This window comes from Hyperolius riggenbachi, chromosome 8 (genome assembly GCF_040937935.1).
Source record: "Hyperolius riggenbachi isolate aHypRig1 chromosome 8, aHypRig1.pri, whole genome shotgun sequence".
Lineage (NCBI taxonomy): Eukaryota > Metazoa > Chordata > Amphibia > Anura > Hyperoliidae > Hyperolius > Hyperolius riggenbachi.
Genome location: NC_090653.1, coordinates 276,312,596 through 276,336,044, shown reverse-complemented (window position 1 = coordinate 276,336,044; position 23,449 = coordinate 276,312,596). Strand labels below are relative to the sequence as shown.

Genomic DNA, 23,449 nt, shown 5'->3' with positions numbered 1-23,449 from the left:
TGATAAGTAGTAGCAGATTTGCATATGATTTGCATCTGAATTGAATGCAAAGTGTGCAGAAAATCTATTTAGGTGCTGCACACTGAGCTGGTGGTCATTTCAGATGCAGCCTTAGTGGTATGCGCTGGCGTTCTCCTCGATACTCCAAGTAGTGTCCGCCGAACGAGCTGCCAATAGTTGGTCCGAACGCCGCCAAAAGTTGGTCCGAACGCCGCCACTGAACTTCCGTGTCAACATTTGTGCCGGTGCTCCTCCGTCACTCACCTGGTAAGGGGAATAACGGGAAAGTGCCAGGATTAAACGTTCGTGTGAACTTAACCTTCGTGTATATGTGGAACAACTGCCACTAAGTAAGGATTGAACAGGTCGCTCAGTTAGAACCTTCTTAAAGACATTGAGAAGAGGCATCCACTGCCTCCACATTAACTGTAATCTTCCCCTCGTGGAGCACCCTGAAGAATGCAGTACTGTGGTTCTCTGGCTGTTCTAGTCTAGTGGGTTGCAGTTCAGGCACAATTTGTATAAGCATTTTATAGAACATTATTTTAAATTAGGCATTACAAAGTTTTGCAAGAAGTGTGTTTGGCTTAATTCCAAACTATATATAATTTGCATTAAATTTGAAAAGAATCCAGGAAAATTAGCATCTCGTGGATCATCTCTACCCATAACCAGCAGGTTATCTTGCGATTCCTGGTCAGTTGATGAGGACCTTAAAGACCCTCTTGGCTTTGCTGAATGCCATAGAGGAGAACTGATGGGACAACACTCAGAACTGCAACAAACAGGACTCCAGAGAGAGAAGAGCGCTACAATTTATGTAGAGGCACCAGGTGCTACTTTCCAATCTTGACAAGAAAGCTATAACCGAACAACCTATTCAAGATGCCCAAACATGGGCACATTAGACTTCTTATCTGGAGACGGTCAAACCGTCCACAGAGAAGTCAACTGAATTTTATGAAAGAGAGGGTAGGCATGGAGACAGAGACAAGGCTATCCACAGGAGATGAGGAGTAATCCTATGAAATCTACATACACGTCCCTGCATAAGCCTTGAATAACTAACTGCACTTTTCATCTTGGCCTTAACACTTGTTACAAAAACAGTAAAGATACGCAAGATGGTATTTCTCTGGCAACAAGTGGATGCATCATGTCTGATGTGCAAACTCCCTGCATATATTCTGTGCTGACGGTAGAAGCTATGCCATCACCGACCTAACTTGAGAAGGCCAACAGGTCGTCTTCGACGTCAGACACAGTAGGTGCAGTACAGATATGGAGTTATGGGGGGTTAGTCCAATTTAAACCAAAAGTGAACCTTGCATCGGATTCTAATGGTTAGCAGTATGGGGTCCATCACCTCCTGCAAGAGACAACAGCAGGACATCTGCTGCTTAGATTCTTGGTAGGCCGCGCCTCTCAGTTTTGACATACTGTGCAAACTGAGAAGGTGAAACTTAAGAGGAAATACATGAAGAAATGATGGTTTCATGGCCTTCAGAGTTTTCAGAGAAGGGAGCTTTTTTTGGGTTGCTGAGCCAAAAGATCCGCAGCAAGGCTATAACTATAGTTTAAAGTGGAAAACCCTTAAAGGCGTCATTGTAGGGTTGCCATAGCCATACAAAAGGCTTGTACCCCTGTGCTCATCTCTGTGTCCCCACTCCACTGTGTAGCAACTGGAAACAATGTACACTATACAGACATAACAAAACACTATTCTGATTTGGGGTTTTTTTAAAGAAATTATGCATTTTTTTTTCTTATCTTCCAATATTAATTCCATTATTAAATTAGCATTGGCCATCAATGGCAATCTTGTTGGAAAAAAATAGTTTTTTTAAAGTTCTGGAAGTTGCATTTCAGATTACACATTCTGCACATTGGACAAGTTGGTTGTAGTCTCAAAACATACATTTATCTTGAAAAAAAGTTTCTACTTGTTCCAAGTAGTTGTGGTGTCTGCAGTAGAACTGGTTTCCATCTGATGAGAAGCCTGGATGGAAATGAATATCTATAGTTCTGTTAAATAGCTCCTGACATCAGAGGGAATCCACTTCTACTATATAGTCAACAGTCTGATGTCAGGAGATACTAAAGATCAGACTATGAATCATCTCAAGCCCAAATCCAACCAAAAAGATTTGAGGAGCATTAGTGGAATTTTTGTAGCTAGTATGGTTGAGGTGAGCCGCAGTGCCAAGTTTTTCATTGTCACTTCTGTCATCACTCGGGATAATTATACACACTCTCTCCTCCCCAATATTGAAAGATAAAGCAATGCAAGATAATAGAAAAACTAACCACTCTGTTCAGTGGAGATGAAGATTGTGGAGATACCAGGAATAAATAGAATGGTGTTCCCGACCTTTTTTTCCCCCACTCAAAGCTAAAAAGTTTAGGTTGGAGTTGGGCCTTCAGGATGAGCAGCCATTCTTTAACAGTTATCTAGACCTTCACTGTTACCAACCTTAAAATACTGAGGTGGTATTATTTTCAAACACAACCAACAGAACTTCAAACTATGTACAGAAAACTAACCTAAAGTACGTCAAATAATCAACATTACCAAATCTTGAGATCCTGACATTTTTAATGTTCAGTGGAGTTCATGCCTGATCATCAGAAGCAGCTCTTAAGCCCTTAGGTCCTCTGCATCCACAGGAAAGAAACTGTGCTCTATCTTAGTGGCTAATTAAGGGATGACCTAGCATGACAAACATGCGGAGCAGAAAACAAATGTGGATGATAAACTACGCTGGGAAGGACAAAGAATTCTCACATCTCGTTAGAAGAGGTTCTTCTTCAGAGGAGTTGAGAAAAGAGTCACTATCACATAATAAACTGACTATAGGTAGAATTATGGTTATATTTAGCATAGTGACAGATGTGAAAATAAACGTACACGAAATGTGCATGCGGGATCAGCCTTCACGAAAACCCCAAGTTAACGGCTAATGAGATTAGGTGGTATGACCAAAACCATCACTGCCGCAAGATAGGATCTTAAGTGTTCTGACCACTCTACTGCCTGTTCTCCAGGGGTGAAGGACACTGTGGTATTCCTATATTGACATGGGATTGGGACAGGCTTGATTAGTAAAGCAATATTATTCAGAAGCACTGTGCCCCAGTGCTTCTCAATGCCAGCTCACAACAGGTAAATATTTTAGGACCCCGATCACCTTGCACAGGCACAGCACTCATTTTGTCTCAGAAATGAATTATGATATGGAGATGGGAAATCTTCTGTACTGCACAACATACAGTCAGAACTCATTTTTGCAGAGTGGACTCTGGTTTTACGAAAACTAATTGCTCCGTGTGGTTAACAGAACTTTACATACAACTACTGATCCTCGGATCTGCCCTACTGTACAAGCTTTATGTGTCTGTGGACACATTGGTCAATAACATGTTCACCATGGATTCGACCTTACGAAAATAGGTAAGATGCTCCACGCAGCTCCATCCAACACAAGACACACTCACCATGAATTTCTGACCACAGGAATTGAAAAAAAAAAAAAGAAGTGAAAAACAGCTGTGGATGAATGGACTACAGGTTGCTGTTCTGAGGATGCAGAGGAACTCGTGTCCAAGATGGCTTTTTCGAGACAAGGCAACTCCAGTGAATCAAAGATCTCAGAACAGTCATGCCTATATATAGAAGGTGTCTTAAAGGAATATGTCTAGATTGCCACCGGCAACCAAGCGGCTATTGCAACCCACATAACAGAAATAAAGTAGCGTAGTTTACATACATAAGACGCCAGACTATCAAAGCTTGAAAACTGTAGATAACTGCAAAGAAGCCTTACCGCAATGCTCCCCACCTTTGAGTACTTTCACATAATTTTCCCAGCAATAGGCAAAGAAACACTAGTGGGTTCCCCACTTTGGAATTAAGCATTAGAATTCTCCTACCAATTAATTACCCGACTAAAAAGCACAGGAACCCAAGCAGGTTTGCCATTATATAATTAAAAAGCAATTTAGAGTCTTTCCACATCCGATAGGCCTAGAATCATCTAGTCCTTCCACTACCGATAGGCCTAGAATCATCTAGTCCTTCCACCACTGATAGGCCTAGAATTATCTAGTCCTTCCACCACCCACATGCCTACCACCATCGATAGGCCTAGAATCCTCTACCTACTTGATTAATAGCAAATATCCATTTGGTTGCAAGGGCAATACAGACATTTTCCCTTCAGACATTTTTTACACATGAGGCATTATAAACATATTTGAAAACTTTGTTGAGCAAGTGAAAACCTGTATCTACTAAGAAATACACAACTAGAGGGAGCTGCCAACAGAACACAAAGCTAACTTTTGAACACCCACCAACGCTAGACCAGCTTGAAGGGCTAAACCATCTACCACACAGCAGACAATGCACCTGTCGAGGAAAATCGAACATCGCAGTATTGCGGTAGGATTCCCGTGCTGCTAAAGGCCAGTGAGATCCACGATCACCTTGATAAAAATTGTATCCTCCCGGATGTAGGAATTCTTGCCCTCCAGCTTGGCCAGGGGACAGAATAAAGGGCATCCACTTGCGATGTTCATTTCACTGACGGGACGCTGAAAGGACGAGGAGGTTATATCAGGCCTGAAAGCATCGATGATGTGTTCCCGATTATTCTGGTCCAGCAACATCAAGGTGACCTGGGCACAGGAAGAAGGACAAGAGTATGACATAGGCTCTATTCTGGCGTCATTAACGTGATCTTTGAGTGAAATGAGCAAAATAGAAATGGTGAAAAGGTTGTTTACTAAGCAAAATTACCACCTCGCCTACAGCACTGGCTTTTCTCGAACAGAACTCTGCTGAGCCCGATCCGCCATCAGCTGGACCTTCTTGGCGTGGAAAATGTTCAAGAGGTAAAGGTTTAGAAATGGCATAAGAGTGGCCCGGCAGATAAACTGCCAACCAGTAGCATGAAAGTGACCAGTGCTTAAATATTTAGTTATGTGTTGAACAGTGCTTGCCTGATGAAGTGTGTGAGTACCCTTGAAACGTGATGCATCATTCAGAGTTTTCGAATGAAGGAATTTTTCAGCTTAATATCAACTGTTTTAGTCTAATTGGGGAGGTGGACCACCATTACCACTACCTATTTTGAACTGTTTTCAATCTATTTTACTCTATTTTGGCAGTTCTGCTTAACACATAACCAAGTTTTTGAGTCCACCCTTTGTCAGAATTCTAGCGGTTTTATTTATGCAGGAAAAGCTGTCATATGTGTATGTATATATAAATATTAATAATCAATACAGTCCTTCTATAGAATGAAATAATTATTGTTGAAACCTATAATATAATTTAATACTTTGAAATACAGTTAATGCTAGATTCTGTCAGTGATAGAGAAAGTAAAACTTTTATAAGATGGTTTTAACTTGTAAGCTAGAAGATTGTTGACGTACTTGTTACAAGGCCGTTACAGACAGCAAGAATATAATGCCAGGTTTTGACTATGAAACAATTCTGGAATGTAAACACTGAACTTTGTAAGATTGTCCCGTACTTAGGACAAATGATGCCACCTGGCGGTTTCATAGTCTTATAAAATTAATATTATTAATAGATTGTTATTTATGATGAGATAGTGACCTCTTGCGGTGGAAGTTATTATATTTATTTCTTCATCAGAAAGACAAATATATAGAACATGATTTTATATTATTAAGATGGTGGAGGGGGTGCTACCCCTATTTGTTTCCTCCTTCAGAGAGCAACTTCTTATTCCGAGTGAAGTTAGGTCTAATCCCCCCCCCCCCCCCCCACACACACACACCAACCACACACACCAACCACACACACCAACCACACACACCAACCACACACACACACACTGATACAGTGGTTGCCTTAGTGGTATCCTTCTTCTGTCTATACTGAAATCTATATTTGTGTTAATACACTATGCTATTAGGGGCTCTTGATTGTGCCTTTTTGTTTTTCATAATTTTTTCTTTTTTGTTCAAATCAGTTCTATTAGAGTTTCAAACATGACATACAATGCCAATATGTTTGCGATAATGTTCAAGGCAGAAGTCAAAACGGGACAAACAATATAGGAAAATAGCATACAAATGCAGGGATGCAGAAATCTGGTAGTGATACAATATAAAATCATGCCTAATGAGGATTCTACTATTGCTAGTTGGAGGAATCTCATTGACCAAAGATTTGTTCAATCTGTTAAACTATGTAAATGATAAATTTTGTTTGTGACCTGAAATGAAAATGGTTCAGAATGAGGCACAAGTTCCCCTGGTGGTGGGCTTTTCGCCCTTCATACACATCAGGGGTCGCCTCCGTTTGTTGATAATATAAAGCATGCTGATAAAATAATGAGACCGTTTGCTTTGTTGTTTTTTATTATTTTAAGGTCTCTTAGTGCTTACTGCACATTATGGATGTGAAGATCCAATAACCTGTTCGGATTCACAATATACTTTCCAGTGAAAAGTTGGTTTTGTGATCTAGCGCTAGAAAATAACGTTTCATCTGGGGTTTCAGGATACTTGGCCTTAGCTGGGCCATGAGGGTAGGACTAGTAATGAGCAGCTCAAAATAGCATGGGTGGCTATCTGGTAACCACAGAGGTCACCACTGAAGCCCTATGTATACCAAGCTGCCCACCACTAATGTACATAATGGCCTGTTACCATGACCTTAGTGTGGGGTTTCCACAGCTACTGTAATAGCTATAAGGGTTTGAGGAGTAGCTATGAACCAATCAGGGAAGGGTCACCTGACTACGATGCTGAACTGCTAAAAGAAAGAAAGGTCCAAAACTGCCCAATCAACTCTGCAGATTCTTGCCTTGGGCCCTTGTTAAGCGTTCTCCATTAGTGCAACTAGATCTGTTCCTGCTGCTTTTGTAGGACTAAACTAACATTTGGTATTTAGTGGCTGGCATACATTCTCCCCTTTGCTTTGTTAAACTCCCTGGCGGTAAGATTATTTCCGGATTTTATGGTTCAAAAGAGGTAAAAAAAAATTCACGTGCTTTTAAACCCTAAACTCAGAGGGGGGGGAATCTTACCGCTGAGAAATTTGCAGCAGCCCTGCACTTGCTCATCTCCCTGGGATCCAATGCTGAAATTCTCCCTCTGTCCTCCGGGTGGCGCTGTACCCCTATAGTTAGATCGCAGTCTGTTGTCATAACGACAGACCCCACTCTCACCCGAGGGATCCAGAGCCTCCGAGAACCGGAAGAGGAATGGCTGCCAGCGTCAGGATCACGGGGAGGCGAGTTGAAACACCTGTTGCACTGCACCTTCTCCCAGTGGCTGATCTGAGTCAGACTCGGGATTACGGTTACTGGCTTCTTTTTTCCATCCCAAAGGTGACTCTGGGTTACCACCCAGGAGGTTAAGCACTGACAAGTCCGTATAATTTTTAAACAATGCTTTTTTTTGTGGTAAAGTACTGACCTTTTGGTTAAATGGCCACCTCAGCAGAGCATCATTCGGACCCTTCATCACCACAAAGAAGAGGGATATGTGGGTTCCGCGACCGGTGCCATCTCCATTCAGGTATATTCGTAAGCACATTTTGTAGCCATATTTGCTGGTGTAGAAAGCTGGATATTAAAAAAAAATCCGGTTAGACCAAATCTATTTCCACGTCTGCTGCAAAAGATCTGCACCCTTACCTGCATCCTCACTGCTGCCGAGTGAGAGCAACAGCTTAGAACATAAGTGAGACAGACATTTTTCAGGAAACACTTGAAAATAAAAGGCCCTGAATGGCTGTTTCTCCAAATCCTGGGAACATTGGTGAATTTTTGTTATTTATTTTTTTAATTTTCTGCTACTAGGTGGTAAAAATGTGAAATCCTCACCTATGTTATAGCAGAACACTGAAGTCCCAACAGAATACTGGAGAACTTAAGGGGTCCAGCAAATAACACTGGATTCAACATTGGAGGACCTCAATCGAGCAGAGAACTTTGGAGAACCTCAGTGGATTCACCAAAGAACATTGGTGAATTGGTGAACATAAGAGAACCTCAGTGATGGACTAAACAACACTGGAGAAATGTAGTGGTCCACCATTATAAACTGGAGAACCTCAGTGATCCGTTAGAGAATATTGAAAAACTTGGTGGTCCTGTAAACCCGTTATGGTGTGGCAATAATTTGAAATCCTCGCTTCGGTCACAGCAGATCATCCAAGGTCATTCTGAATTCATTCCTCAAAGCTCTCCTTAGAGGTTTATGGTGGTGAACGCAACTGCATTGCTCATATTTTTAGCAATCCTTTTTCTAGTCCAAAGTGACCCAGGTGAGGTTGCAAACTTTTGCCAACAGCCAATGTCTTTAAAAAAAAAAAAAAAAAATAAGGCTAGGTCCTCAGTGACCACATAGAGAAATTCTCTCTTTTGTCTCAAGCAATGATCATACGTTTTCCTGAAAATGGCTTATATACATTTTATCTTTGAAACATTTTCTTGTAACGAAAATGTATTCAAGCTTTACATGCTATACTAGTCTCATTAGACCGATTACTGAAAATGCAAGTGCTGTTAGAGTCAACAGTCTCTTATGACCTCTCCTCTATCTGGACTAATGGAAGGGTGCGGACACGGGCACGCATACTACTGCAGGACGTTGCGACCCGGAAGTAGTACATGGCCAGGCTGCCCATAGCTATTCGCGGCGAGCAGCTCTCCTATGAGAGACACATTCAGAAGCCTTCTGAGGACCCCCAGAGGCAGCAAATTTGAACGGCGGACAGTGGGGGGACAAAGAGAGAGAGGACCGGGAAAGGCTCTATGAGAAACCTGTGATGGGGGAACCTGGCCATGAGAAACATATTCGACAAGCTCTTGACGAATACATTTAGAGGGACCCAACATTTAGATGGTTGGCTGAAGCAGGATCCCCAAAAAAATTCCACCTTTCAGTAGTATAAAACATTATAGTATTTTTACATTCTAAATATACACATAATTAAACTAGAAGAAAACTGAATCCCATTCTAAAGTGTTTGCAGTCATGACAAGGATATGCTGACAAAGCTGATGGGTGGTTTTCATGGTTTAAGCTGAACTGAAATAGTTGTTCGGAACTACAGATGGCCAATCAAGCTCCTGCATTTATTTTGGTTGGTTCTGACCTCTGGAGTGGGAGGGGCATTGGTAAACAATCCTACACGTCTTCATCCAATGGATAGGCGATAAGACGATTGTAAAGTAAACCTAGAAGATCTCTAGCAACCATTCTCAGGAAACCAAAAAGAGTCCACGGAAACTGCATCCTCTATAATGCTGATCTAATATCTAATACATGAAGCTCGTCGTAGGGCAATTCTTGGTGGTCTTCTTCTCCAAACTTCATCAGCAAAGCATGATTGGATTCTGCTTCATTCCAAACAGTCGTAAATGTCACACAGATGTTAGAAAGCCAGGTCTAAAAATGGACCATAACTTATAATCCAAGTTACAGAGATGCAGTTGTATCCCTGGGAGCCTCCTAGAGGGGTTACATCATGACATTGCTGCTAATAGGTTAGTATTGGGTGGATAGGTGGGATTTACCAGTAGTTCCAAGTAAAGATGGGTGCTTAGTTTATTTTGGTCTTACCCATACTCTAAAACCCTCTCTTTTTCTGTAAAGTTTCTGCTGTGCACTCCACATCGGATACATATTTATATGCATATGTCCATACAGTAGCATCAAGTGACTGGACACTTTCACTGGACAACTCAAAGAGATCCTTCAGTGTACTCTAGAAGACTTGAGGTGTTGGGTCAGCTATCTTAGGCCACACAACTCTTCCCTGGCAATGCTGAAATGTACCCTCAGCCTCCCAAATGGAGATACACATTCTGAAAGTGGTGGACTGTGATGGTTGACTTCTAAATAATGAATTGATCGAGTCATAACAAGTGGACAGTTCTAGTCCACAAGACACAGTGTTCACACTTGTTCTTCCTAGTAGGAAGTTGCAAATGAGAGCTTATTGCCTTCCACTAGACGGAGGAAGAAAGAAGAATTATACTGTTTATCAGGACAGTTTGACATCATGGGCTGCAGAGGCCATTTGTCTTGGTTAGATCTTCAATGAGATGTCTGTGTAAAGGGACCTCATCTTCTGTAAATGGCACGGTTAACAGGTATGGCTGAAAGATACAACTGCCACATAGTAGACAGGAAACAGTTGTACCTCCAAAGACTTTGTGGTCATTTACGAGCAACAAATCTTTGGGGAGTACTGTGAAGTACGGTGGACGTACAAAAACACGACCCTCACTCGCAAAACTCTACTAATGGGCAGAATGGGTTTCACATATTTTGAAAGGTAAACGGAAAATCTCTTTAAATCAACAGTAGTTCCTCCATAAGGATGAGGTCCAGAGATTTATTCCAGTCAGGTGCATCCCACCCACTTGTAAATACGGCTAAATGACTCACGAGGAGAGAACATGGCTGGGCATCGGCCGATGATTGCATCTTGGCGTTTCTTGGAGAATTCAGGAATTTTCCACACAAATATCCCATCAAACGTGGAGAGCTCTGCCTCCTGCAGTCTTGTTTCCAGTTCCGCCAGCTGTAGGTCCTTTTGTCCCAGCGTACGCTCCAACTGTTTCACCTGTGGACAGAAGATCAAATAACAGCTTTGAAAATTGACGTTTTTCGAGATAATCCTACTAGATAATTCTACTACTTTTTCGAGATAATTCTAGGTTATCCAAAGAAATAATTGGAGAGCACACTAGGGTGAGGGAAGCTGTTCACCTGCCAGCAAAGTACCGGATACCACCCTGTGGAGAAGTGAGTAGCCAGTGGGGATGAAGGGAGCCCACCCAAAAAAGAAGAGAAACTAAATGTTCCCCCAACCCAAACTGGCTGGAACTGAATCTATGGACACCCAAATGTGAATCTTTATCATGCAGGGTTGGCACAGAGTCCTTCAGGAAACTCACCTTGGCATTCAGGGTCTCGATTTTTTCCTGGTCGCTCCTCCTCTGCCTCATGACTTCCTCAGTCGCCAGAGTCGCCCGCTCCACCTCTTTGTTGAGGACACAGACAATATTTTCCAAGACTGTACCCTTCTTATCAATCATCTCGACCTGCCTCGACAAGTCTGGGAATTTGGTGGTTTCTGGTGCAGAGTGGAGACTGGTGAGGGGAGCCGAGCTGCCCTGCACGGACAGCATGCCTATACGGTGAGTGACTTCATTAACGTCATTACTGTGTGGCTGAAGGTATTCCCATACTTTGGCCAAATGGTCCACCAGGAACTTGGTCTCATGTTCCAGACACTTGTCATTCTCCACCTTTAAAAAAAACAGAAAAGTTTGGCAGTGGATTAGAGAAGACCGGTTAAATATGATTCACTGCATAAAAAGGGAGGAAGCCATTTTAAAATCGGAATCCATAATTCCAAAAGGATCTCCATTTTGATCAGTATTATATCAACTGATAATATAACTTCTCTCAGATGCTTTATAACCACCTGTCTGAAAACAATACCTACATATTATGGACAGTCGTCTCTGTTTATGTATAGACAAAAGTACTTACCATCTCTGTACAACCAGCCGCCTGGTATCGACAAGGCATTCTGCACCGACCACATGACTTCACGTGATCCTGGAACTGAAAGAACAGCAAGCTGTCAGAACACCACTCAACCCCTGTTCTTTGTCCACAGTTACCCAACACAGTACCCTTGATCTGCCTTCACAATCATCCAAAATGTAATTCCTGCTCTGTCCACACATGTTGAACTTTATCTATCTGGCAGGTAAATCTAACAGAAAATTTTATGGTGTATTCCCAGCATTACCCACACAGCCCTCCCAGCACACATCATCCCTGCTCTGCCTACACAGGCCTCCAACATAACTCCTGCTCTACCTGCACAGGCCCCCATCACAACTCCTGCTTTACCCACATAGCCCCCCCAGCACACACCATCCCTGCTCTGCCTACACAGGCCTCCAACATAACTCCTGCTCTACCTGCACAGGCCCAATCACAACTCCTGCTTTACCCACACAGTCACCCCAGCACACACCATCCCTGCTCTGCCGACACAGGCCTCCAACATAACTCCTGCTCTACCTGCACAGGCCCCCATCACAACTCCTGCTTTACCCACACAGCCCCCCCCCCCCCCCCCAGCACACACCATCCCTGCTCTGCCTACACAGGCCTCCAACATAACTCCTGCTCTACCTGCACAGGCCCCCATCACAACTCCTGCTTTACCCACACAGCCCCCCCCCCAGCACACACCATCCCTGCTCTGCCAACACAGGCCTCCAACGTAACTCCTGCTCTACCTGCACAGGCCTCCAACATAACTCCTGCTCTACCTACACAGCCCCCCCCAGCACACACCATCCCTGCTCTGCCTACACAGGCCTCCAACGTAACTCCTGCTCTACCTGCACAGGCCTCCAACATAACTCCTGCTCTACCCACACAGCCCCCCCCCCCCCCCCAGCACACACCATCCCTGCTCTGCCTACACAGGCCTCCAACGTAACTCCTGCTCTACCTGCACAGGCCTCCATCACAGCTCCTGCTCTACCCACACAGCCCCCCCCCCCCCAGCACACACCATCCCTGCTCTGCCTACACAGGCCTCCAACGTAACTCCTGCTCTACCTGCACAGGCCTCCATCACAACTCCTGCTCTACCCACACAGCCCCCCCAGCACACACCATCCCTGCTCTGCCTACACAGGCCTCCAACATGACTCCTGCTCTACCTGCACAGGCCCCCATCACAACTCCTGCTTTACCCACACAGCCCCCCCCCCCCAGCACACACCATCCCTGCTCTGCCAACACAGGCCTCCAACATAACTCCTGCTCTACCTGCACAGGCCTCCAACATAACTCCTGCTCTACCTACACAGCCCCCCCCAGCACACACCATCCCTGCTCTGCCTACACAGGCCTCCAACGTAACTCCTGCTCTACCTGCACAGGCCTCCATCACAGCTCCTGCTCTACCCACACAGCCCCCCCCCCCCCCCAGCACACACCATCCCTGCTCTGCCTACACAGGCCTCCAACGTAACTCCTGCTCTACCTGCACAGGCCTCCATCACAACTCCTGCTCTACCCACACAGCCCCCCCAGCACACACCATCCCTGCTCTGCCTACACAGGCCTCCAACATAACTCCTGCTCTACCTGCACAGGCCCCCATCACAACTCCTGCTTTACCCACACAGCCCCCCCCCCCAGCACACACCATCCCTGCTCTGCCAACACAGGCCTCCAACATAACTCCTGCTCTACCTGCACAGGCCTCCAACATAACTCCTGCTCTACCCACACAGCCCCCCCAGCACACACCATCCCTGCTCTGCCTACACAGGCCTCCAACATAACTCCTGCTCTACCTGCACAGGCCTCCATCACAACTCCTGCTCTACCCACACAGCCCCCTCCAGCACACACCATCCCTGCTCTGCCTACACAGGCCTACAACATAACTCCTGCTCTACCTGCACAGGCCCCCATCACAACTCCTGCTTTACCCACACAGCCCCCCCCCCCCCCCCCCAGCACACACCATCCCTGCTCTGCCAACACAGGCCTCCAACATAACTCCTGCTCTACCTGCACAGGCCTCCAACATAACTCCTGCTCTACCTACACAGCCCCCCCCAGCACACACCATCCCTGCTCTGCCTACACAGGCCTCCAACGTAACTCCTGCTCTACCTGCACAGGCCTCCATCACAGCTCCTGCTCTACCCACACAGCCCCCCCCCCCCCCAGCACACACCATCCCTGCTCTGCCTACACAGGCCTCCAACGTAACTCCTGCTCTACCTGCACAGGCCTCCATCACAACTCCTGCTCTACCCACACAGCCCCCCCAGCACACACCATCCCTGCTCTGCCTACACAGGCCTCCAACATAACTCCTGCTCTACCTGCACAGGCCCCCATCACAACTCCTGCTTTACCCACACAGCCCCCCCCCCAGCACACACCATCCCTGCTCTGCCAACACAGGCCTCCAACATAACTCCTGCTCTACCTGCACAGGCCTCCAACATAACTCCTGCTCTACCCACACAGCCCCCCCAGCACACACCATCCCTGCTCTGCCTACACAGGCCTCCAACATAACTCCTGCTCTACCTGCACAGGCCTCCATCACAACTCCTGCTCTACCCACACAGCCCCCTCCAGCACACACCATCCCTGCTCTGCCTACACAGGCCTACAACATAACTCCTGCTCTACCTGCACAGGCCCCCATCACAACTCCTGCTTTACCCACACAGCCCCCCCCCCAGCACACACCATCCCTGCTCTGCCAACACAGGCCTCCAACATAACTCCTGCTCTACCTGCACAGGCCTCCAACATAACTCCTGCTCTACCTGCACAGGCCTCCATCACAACTCCTGCTTTACCCACACAGCCCCCCCCCCCAGCACACACCATCCCTGCTCTGCCTACACAGGCCTACAACATAACTCCTGCTCTACCTGCACAGGCCCCCATCACAACTCCTGCTTTACCCACACAGCCCCCCCCCCCCCAGCACACACCATCCCTGCTCTGCCAACACAGGCCTCCAACATAACTCCTGCTCTACCTGCACAGGCCTCCAACATAACTCCTGCTCTACCTGCACAGGCCTCCATCACAACTCCTGCTTTACCCACACAGCCCCCCCAGCACACATCATCCCTGCTCCGCCTACACAGGCCTCCAACATAACTCCTGCTCTACCTGCACAGGCCTCCAACATAACTCCTGCTCTACCTGCACAGGCCTCCAACATAACTCCTGCTCTACCTGCACAGGCCCCCATCACAACTCCTGCTTTATCCACACCGCCCCCCCAGCACACACCATCCCTGCTCCGCCTAAACAGGCCTCCAACATAACTCCTGCTCTACCTGCACAAGCCTCCAACATAACTCCTGCTCTACCTGCACAGGCCTCCAACATAACTCCTGCTCTACCTGCACAGGCCTCCAACATAACTCCTGCTCTACCTGCACAGGCCCCCATCACAACTCCTGCTTTACCCACACAGCCCCCCCCCCCCCCCCCAGCACACACCATCCCTGCTATGCCTACACAGGCCTCCAACATAACTCCTGCTCTACCTGCACAGGCCTCCAACATAACTCCTGCTCTACCTGCACAGGCCTCCATCACAACTCCTGCTTTACCCACACAGCCCCCCCCCCCAGCACACATCATCCCTGCTCCGCCTACACAGGCCTCCAACATAACTCCTGCTCTACCTGCACAGGCCCCCATCACAACTCCTGCTTTACCCACACAGCCCCCCCCCCCAGCACACACCATCCCTGCTCTGCCTACACAGGCCTCCAACATAACTCCTGCTCTACCTGCACAGGCCCCCATCACAACTCCTGCTTTACCCACACAGCTCCCCCCCCCCCCCAGCACACATCATCCCTGCTCCGCCTACACAGGCCTCCAACCTAACTCCTGCTCTACCTGCACAGGCCTCCAACATAACTCCTGCTCTACCTGCACAGGCCCCCATCATAACTCCTGCTCTACCTGCACAGGCCCCCCCCCCAGCACACATCATCCCTGCTCCGCCTACACAGGCCTCCAACATAACTCCTGCTCTACCTGCACAGGCCCCCATCACAACTCCTGCTTTATCCACACCGCCCCCCCAGCACACACCATCCCTGCTCCGCCTAAACAGGCCTCCAACATAACTCCTGCTCTACCTGCAATCACAACTCCTGCTTTATCCACACAGCCCCCCCCCCCAGCACACATCATCCCTGCTCTGCCTACACAGGCCTCCAACATAACTCCTGCTCTACCTGCACAGGCCCCCATCACAACTCCTGCTCTACCTGCACAGGCCCCCATCACAACTCCTGCTCTACCTGCACAGGCCCCCATCACAACTCCTGCTCTACCTGCACAGGCCCCCATCACAACTCCTGCTCTACCTGCACAGGCCCCCATCACAACTCCTGCTCTACCTGCACAGGCCCCCATCACAACTCCTGCTCTACCTGCACAGGCCCCCATCACAACTCCTGCTCTACCTGCACAGGCCCCCATCACAACTCCTGCTCTACCTGCACAGGCCCCCATCACAACTCCTGCTCTACCTGCACAGGCCTCCATCACAACTCCTGCTCTACCTGCACAGGCCCCCATCACAACTCCTGCTCTGCCTGCACAGGCCTCCATCACAACGCCTGCTTTACCCACACAGCCCCCCCCCCCCCAGCACACACCATCCCTACTCCGCCTACACAGGCCTCCAACATAACTCCTGCTCTACCTGCACAGGTCCCCATCACAACTCCTGTTTTATCCACACAGCCCCCCCCCCCCCCAGCACACACCATCCCTGCTCTGCCTACACAGGCCTCCAACATAACTCCTGCTCTACCTGCACAGGTCCCCATCACAACTCCTGCTTTATCCACACAGCCCCCCGCAGCAGAACTCAAGATTTTTAAATGTTAAACCCAAAATAACAATATGGGACTCTAGGAAAGTTCTGTCTAGAATTAAAAAATCTGTAATAAAAAAAAGAAAAGTGCTCCTGGGGGTACTTGACCTGGAGGGAGAGATCCGAATAAGGCTCCCCCCTGTCCTTCTGGGTAGCTGTGATCCAGCACTGCCCCCCTTACCCCCCCCCCCCCCAGATATTAACCTTTTGGATCCAGCGCAGGTGCAGTACAATCTGCTCCCTCAGGGCTTCGGTGGAAAATAGTCAAGCCCGATAGCGCCTGTGCAGTAGAGCGGATGGGGTGCTGCTATTTCCACCAGAGCCAAAGGGGGAAGATGGTACTGCACCTGTGCTGGATCTAAAAGGTAAATTGATGAAAGAGGAGAAAAAGAGATGGCTGGCACTCTATGCTGGCTAACATACAGCAATCTGTCCCCTGGGATCCTAATGTGCTCCAAGCAGTAACAACTTAACATGCAGAGAGATACAGATACAGCGTTTAGGCACTGTACCTGTATCTGTCCAATAAATTATCACTGGTAGCAGACGTCCTGGTGCCCAGCGCTGTTTGTATCTCTCTGCATACTAAAAGGTAAAATTGTGGCATCTGTCTGGAGGCTTCAGCGCAGGATCAGGGATACTGCAGAGGAAGCTTCATTAGGATCTGTCACCCTCCCGGGGTTAGTACTACCCCCCCCCCCCCCCCCCCGGGCCACTTTTTTATATTACAAATTCTCTTTAAATCCATAGATGTGATTGCTCATCACACTAGTTTACCGTCACAGATTTAAAGTAAATAATATGACCAGGCCACAAATACCACTTCCTTATTACGGAATGCAGTCATTTAATGAAGGAAACATGCAATGCTAGCGGGGGAAGCAACGACTGACGTACAGAATGAAAATAATCTGCCCAATGTCTAAAAATATCTAAACCTGCCTGCATGGCTGATTTGTATACCAAGCCTGGGAGTCCTCTTCAGAGAATGGAAAACTAAACATGGGATTGAGAACACCGCCGTGTCTCATCAGTAGAGCATGAAGTCAAAGCTAATCAACTCTGTGCGACGGGGTTACCTTTTCCCGCGGGATTTTCTTCTTGCCGCAGCCCTCGCAGGTCATGGGAAACTTGGGGCAGATTTCATCGTGAGCCTGTGTGTGGTGAGATGAGAGGATATGATTAGCACAGACTGATGGACGTAATGGAAGGAAACCTCGTGCAGCAGGGCATCATGTGACCGGAGAAGGGACTTTCCCACACTCTCATGACATCACCAGATTGTACACTCCCGCCTCCTCCCTGAGAAACAGCAGCCTGGAGAAGCATGTACCAGCTTCTGCCAAGAGAACTAATGCAGCAAATGCTAACCAATAATACTTGCATGCAAAATGAGGAACCTAATTAACGCACACCTGAAGTGAGAATAATATGGAGGCTGTCAGATTTATTTCCAATGCACATTGCCTGGCAGGGCTGACGATCTTTGGCTGCAGTAGTTTCTGAATCACACACCTGAAATAAGCATGTGGCAATTTCAGTCAGAATTGAGTCAGGAGCACCCAATCCGCATGATTGGCATGGCTAGGAGTATTACATCCAGACTCAGCAGGACAGCCTGGCAATCTGTATTGTTTAAAAGGAAGTTTTTCAGCCTCCATATTCCTTTACAGCGGACCTGAACTCAGAACTACCTCTCTTCTCTAATAAACACGCAACATCATAATAACCGAGGTAAGTATTTGGCTATTTCCTTTTAAAATCATAGGTGTACGTTAAAGTGGACCTGAACTCTTGCACAGGACAGAAGGTAAACAGAAAGAAATGCACCCTGCATGTATTTAGAGAGAGAGAGTTTAGCCTAATTCCCCTCCATCTCCAATTTGAGTCCTCAGTTGTGTTCGCTCAGGAATCTCCTCTGCCTTGGCAGAGCAGCTAATTTGTAAACGCAGGATGTTAACCCTACATCTGCTTCCACGAAAGCAGGAAATAGACAAACTACAGATTTATTGCAGGATTACTATCAGCTGTAACAGACGTTTTTCTTTGAAAGTTATTACGCTGTTGCTTATATTTTAGAGTAGAGAGGAAGTTCTTAGTACAGGTCCGCTTTAAGGATTTTTTTTTTTTTAGGAGTAGGTATTAACGCAATAATTGGTTTTGGGACCTCCGAGGGAAGCAGTTTCTGGCACAAAACCTACATATACACATGGTAAGCATTCAAACTCCATGCAGTTCGTGTCCTGGCCCATATTGGAAATGTGGATCCCAGCACTGCAACAATGCTGTCCACTACTCCACCATACTGCCCAATCATACACATGCCAATCTGCATAGGTGTGCCAATAATCGATCGGTGTAGTACGTGGAAAAATAGGAAAATCTGTTGAACTTGCTTGGCGTGTGAATTGATCAAAAATCGATTGACAGGCTGGCCACAGCTCTGCCATTTTGTACTAAGCCATTATGCTGGATACACACGGTGCGTTCGCGCACTCGATTTCCCGCCGATTCGTTTATTTCCAACATGTCAGATTTGGATTTCGATGGATCGCTAGGTCGATTTGGCATACTTTGCATGCGAATCGACCTAACGATCCATCGAAATCCAAATCGGACATGTTGGAAATAAACGAATCGACGGGAATCGAGCGGGAAATCGAGTGCGCGAACGCACCATGTGTATTCAGAATTAGATCAGGGCTATGTAGATTGGAAGCTCCACTGAGTCGGTGACATAAATCGGTCAATGTAGTCTATAAAGTGCTGCAGATAATGTCAGCACTATATAAATGCGTAATAATTATACCTCACAACTTTTTGAGATAAAAAAAGAGGGATGCATTAAGACACGCCCCTGACACTAACCACACCCCTCACTACGCATTTCACAAAGTATTCTGAACCAAAAGATGTAGTTTTATCATTCAAACCACACTGGTCCTTTCTATAATGATTACGGTAGTTTTTCTTCACTTTAACATTGGAAAATGAGAAATATTTCAATTCAATTGATGGGAATAAAGTTTAGGGTCAGTTACTCATATTTCTGCACAAAAATACATATATTTACACAGATCTGTACATGAGCCTTGAAAGAGAGACGAATGAGGAAGAAAGAGGGACAGAGGTATTGCTTCCCGAAGAGGGACTTGTCCTTCTGAAAAAGGGACAGTTGGGTGCAATGTAATTTTATGGCGTAAATATGTATATTCCCCTGAAGCTTTCCATTGCTTGACCTGACATCTGTAGCTGCATACAGACAGGTCCTCTTGCTGGTGTGCTGTGCGCTGGACTGGGGATGCCGGGTATTTCTTGCATTGGGTACAGTACGACCTGCGCTGTTGACCTGACACTTGTATAGGGACAGGTCCTCTTGCTGACGTGCAGTGCACTGGCAGGGGGTGCTGGGTAATTGTTGCATTGGGTACAGTACGACCTTCCCTGTTGACCGGACAGGTGTATAGGGACAGGTCCTCTTGCTGACGTGCAGTGCACTGGACAGGGGGTGCCGGGTATTTGTTGCATTGGGTACAGTACGACCTGCCCTCTTGACCGGACAGGTGTATAGGGACAGGTCCTCTTGCTGACGTGCTGTGCGCTGGACTGGGGACGCTTGGTATTTGTTGCATTTGGTACAGTACGGAAGCTTTCAGCATTTGCTCGCCGATGCCGTACCTTGATCTCCTGGAAGTAGAAGGACAGTTTGCAGTATCTGCAGTTGAGCTTCCTCTCGGGGCACTCCCGCTCATTGTGCCATTCCCTGTCAGAGATTCGGATGAGTTGCTTGCAAGCCTGACAGGGTAGTAGCATGAATGGGCATTTTCCTTCATGGGTGGCCTGTCATAGAAGATAATATTGTTGTTATTGTACATTCTCTGCAAAGTCACATGGAAACAACACACATAGCTGTCAGGGAGGAGCATAAAAACACAACAACACCACGCTGGTATTTTTGAGAAACAAACAATCAGCATCAGATCAGGTTCATGTGACTGCCCATGAGTAAACCCTTACTTTCTGAGAAACAGCAGGTCATGTAAAAAAAATAAGAAAAATAAGAATTCTAAGAAATCATGACAACATTACAAAGACAGACAAATAGGGGAGGGGGAGGAGGGGCGAGGACAGGGAAGAGATGAGGGAGAGGGAAGAAAAGAGGGGAGGGGTTTAGGGAAGAGAGGAAAAGAAAATGGGTAAAAAGAGAAGGCAGGGAAGGAAAGAGGAGAAGGGTGAAAGGAAAGAGGAGAAGGAGAAGGGCGAAAGGAAAAAAGAGGAGAAGGGCGAAAGGAAAAAAGAGGAGAAGGGCGAAAAGAAAGCGAGGAGGAGGGGAAAAGAGGAGGTGGAGAAGAGGGAGAAAGGAGAAGGATGGGGGGGAAAGAGAGAAGGCAGAGAAGGAAAAGGAGAGGGGAAAAAGAGAAGGGGGGGGGGGGGGAAGAAAGGGGAAAGAGAGAAGGGGGAGGGGGAAAGAGAGAAGGCATTGAAGGAAAGAGAAGGGGAGGGGGAAGAGAAAAAAAAGAGGGGGTGAGAGAGACGGGAGGGGGGAGAAGTGGCGGAAGAGAGAATGCAGAGAAGGAAGAGAAGGAGCAGGAGAGTGAAAGATAAGTGGGAGAGAGAAAGAGAAGGGGGAAAGGGGAGGGGGAAAGGGGAGGGGGAAAGAGAGAAGGGGAGGGGGAAAGGAGAGAAGAAATGAGAAGGAGGTGGGTGGAAGAGAAAAGGGGGAAGGGAATGAGAGAAAGAGGGAGTTCGAGAGAAGGAAGAGGAAAAGAGAAGGGGGAGTGAGAAGGGGAAGGTAAAGAAAGGAGGCAGAAAAGGAAAGAGAAGGAACAGGAGGAGGGAGAGAGAAGGGGAGGGAAAGAGAAGGGGGAAGAGAGAAAAAATTGGAAAGAAAGAAGAAACAGGAAGAGATCGAAGACGAAAGGGAGCGGGAAAGAGAAAAAGGAAGAGAAGAGAAGAGGAAGAGAAGTAGCAGGGGAAAATAGAAGGATGGGGAAAGAGAAGTAGGGGGGGTGAAAAAGTGAAGGGGAGGGGGAGGAAAGACATAGACCTGTAGAGAAAAAGAAATGGAATGTAAGTACTGTGACCATAGGACCCTTGAGGATCAGGCTCACTTTCTGCTACACTACAAATATACTGCAAACAAGGACAACCGCTTAAATAAACTGCTGGATTTCAGGACCTCAGCCTCTTAGCTGCAGGGAGAGGAGGAATGCACAAATGACCATCACTGCACGCCATGTCACAGCATGCCACAGACTGAGGAGCATAACTGAAGTCTACTATGATTATGTCCACAGAGTGTTTTCCCTTTATACCTCTCTATCCCTTCACCACACAGCCCCTCCTTCATATCTCTCCATCCTTCTATAGCTTTAGCAATGTCTGTGCACATCATGGTCCTGTCAAAGTTCATTTTGAATTTGAGAAAGCGGAGAAAAGCAAGAAGGGGAGAGAAAAATAGAGAAGGAGAGGAAAGAGGGGAGAGTGAGAAAAAAGGGAGGGGAAGCAAGGCTGGAAGAGGGGCAGATGTGAGAAAGAAAGAAAGAAAGAAAAAATGAGAAAAAGGAGGAAGAGATGGAATATATATATATATATATATATATATATATATATATATATAGATAGATAGATAGATAGATAGATAGATAGATAGATAGATAGATAGAGAGAGAGAGAGAGAGAGAGAGAGAGAGAGAGATGAGGGGGGACAGGGGGGGAGAGAGGGAGAGAGAGAGAGAGAGAGAGGGAGGGAGAGAGAGAGAAGGATAAGGAAAGAGAAAAAGCTGGATGGGTGGAGGCGTAAAGAAAAACAGAGGCTGTGAGATATAAGGGGAGAGAAGGTGTGAGACTCAAATTTTGGAGGGGTTTTCGAGAGATAAAAGGAGACCGCCAGGAGTGAAACTGAAAGTGGAGTCCATGCTTAGAGGCCATAGAAAGGTATTAAACATAGCAGGCATTCTATGTAGTGTGTTATTCTTTCCAGACATGGTAATCCAGGGATCTGGGAGAGTACAAGTGTGACAGTGTGTGCTATACACATGGGTGTCAGTGTGTGGCAGTGTTCTCTCTATTTGCGTTCCTGTAATTTTAGGGGTTTTCCAGTAATGCTGGCTGAAGGCCAGGTACTTCCCAGCAGTCATAACAACATAACAAGCAGCATTCCTGCAGCAGCTAAATGGAGCCTATTGCTGAACGAGCTTAAAGAGGCACTGTAGTGAAGATTATGAAAAATGCTTTTTTTTCCCCCCTTCTTCTCAATATTAATTTATAGTTTCAGCCAGTATTTGCCCTTTGCAAAATCTTTCCCCTCCGCGATTTACAGTCTGAAATTTATCACAGGTGGTGACATCTTTAGTCCTGTCAGGTAATCTCTGCGGAATGTTTGTTTCTGAGAATTCTTAACTTCTAGCTTTTAGTGATGTCTTAGGCCTCGTTCACATTGGTTACATTAAGAAATGTATTAAAGCCCATGATAAACAAATGGGCTTGATGTGCATTCATAACGTGTTTCAGTGCACTGCGGTGTGCTTATTTGATGTAGCAGTTGTTAAAGATTCGTTTTCATTTGGAATGCATTGCTATGCGCTTCTAAGCGCTACAAATGCGCACCCATTCACTTGCATTGCTCCGAGCTTCACAGCGCAACACACAGAAATGCCTGCAACACAAAGTTACTCAAACAGACAGTAACCAAGTGCATATATGCAAGCGTGGTATATAAGAATCAGTGGGAAATGCTGTACCTAACAAAGGGCACAGCGCAATGCACTGTGAAAAGCACACAGCAATGTCCCTCTCTACAAAAGGAGGAGAGAGCAGTCTGCAGCTGTCTTGATTGGCAGGGGTGAGAATGCTGCAGAGACGCCAAGGAATTTAATGCCAAAGCCTCAGGTGTAGCGGATTTCCCCCATGCAGGTAGCCATACGCTGGTCGATTTGTCATCAGATTCGACCAACAGATAGATCCCTC

General features: G+C 46.6%; 1 protein-coding gene across 3 annotated transcripts in view; it reads right to left on the bottom strand.

Moving 5' to 3' along the window:
• Positions 1-129: 129 nt before the first annotated feature.
• Positions 130-23,449, bottom strand: part of TRAF2 (TNF receptor associated factor 2) — a 182,760-nt gene continuing 159,440 nt past the window's right edge. For 2 of the 3 annotated variants that reach the window (XM_068248957.1, XM_068248958.1), the window contains exons 7-13: positions 20,159-20,320; positions 17,560-17,634; positions 11,557-11,631; positions 10,956-11,309; positions 10,444-10,621; positions 7,459-7,607; positions 130-4,677 (exon numbers count right to left, since the gene is read on the bottom strand). In XM_068248957.1, coding sequence (XP_068105058.1) covers positions 4,459-4,677; positions 7,459-7,607; positions 10,444-10,621; positions 10,956-11,309; positions 11,557-11,631; positions 17,560-17,634; positions 20,159-20,320 — 1,212 coding nt within the window. In that variant the 3' untranslated portion in view covers positions 130-4,458. The remainder of the gene's footprint in view (positions 4,678-7,458; positions 7,608-10,443; positions 10,622-10,955; positions 11,310-11,556; positions 11,632-17,559; positions 17,635-20,158; positions 20,321-23,449) is intronic. The other variant, XR_011023232.1, reaches the window with a different exon arrangement.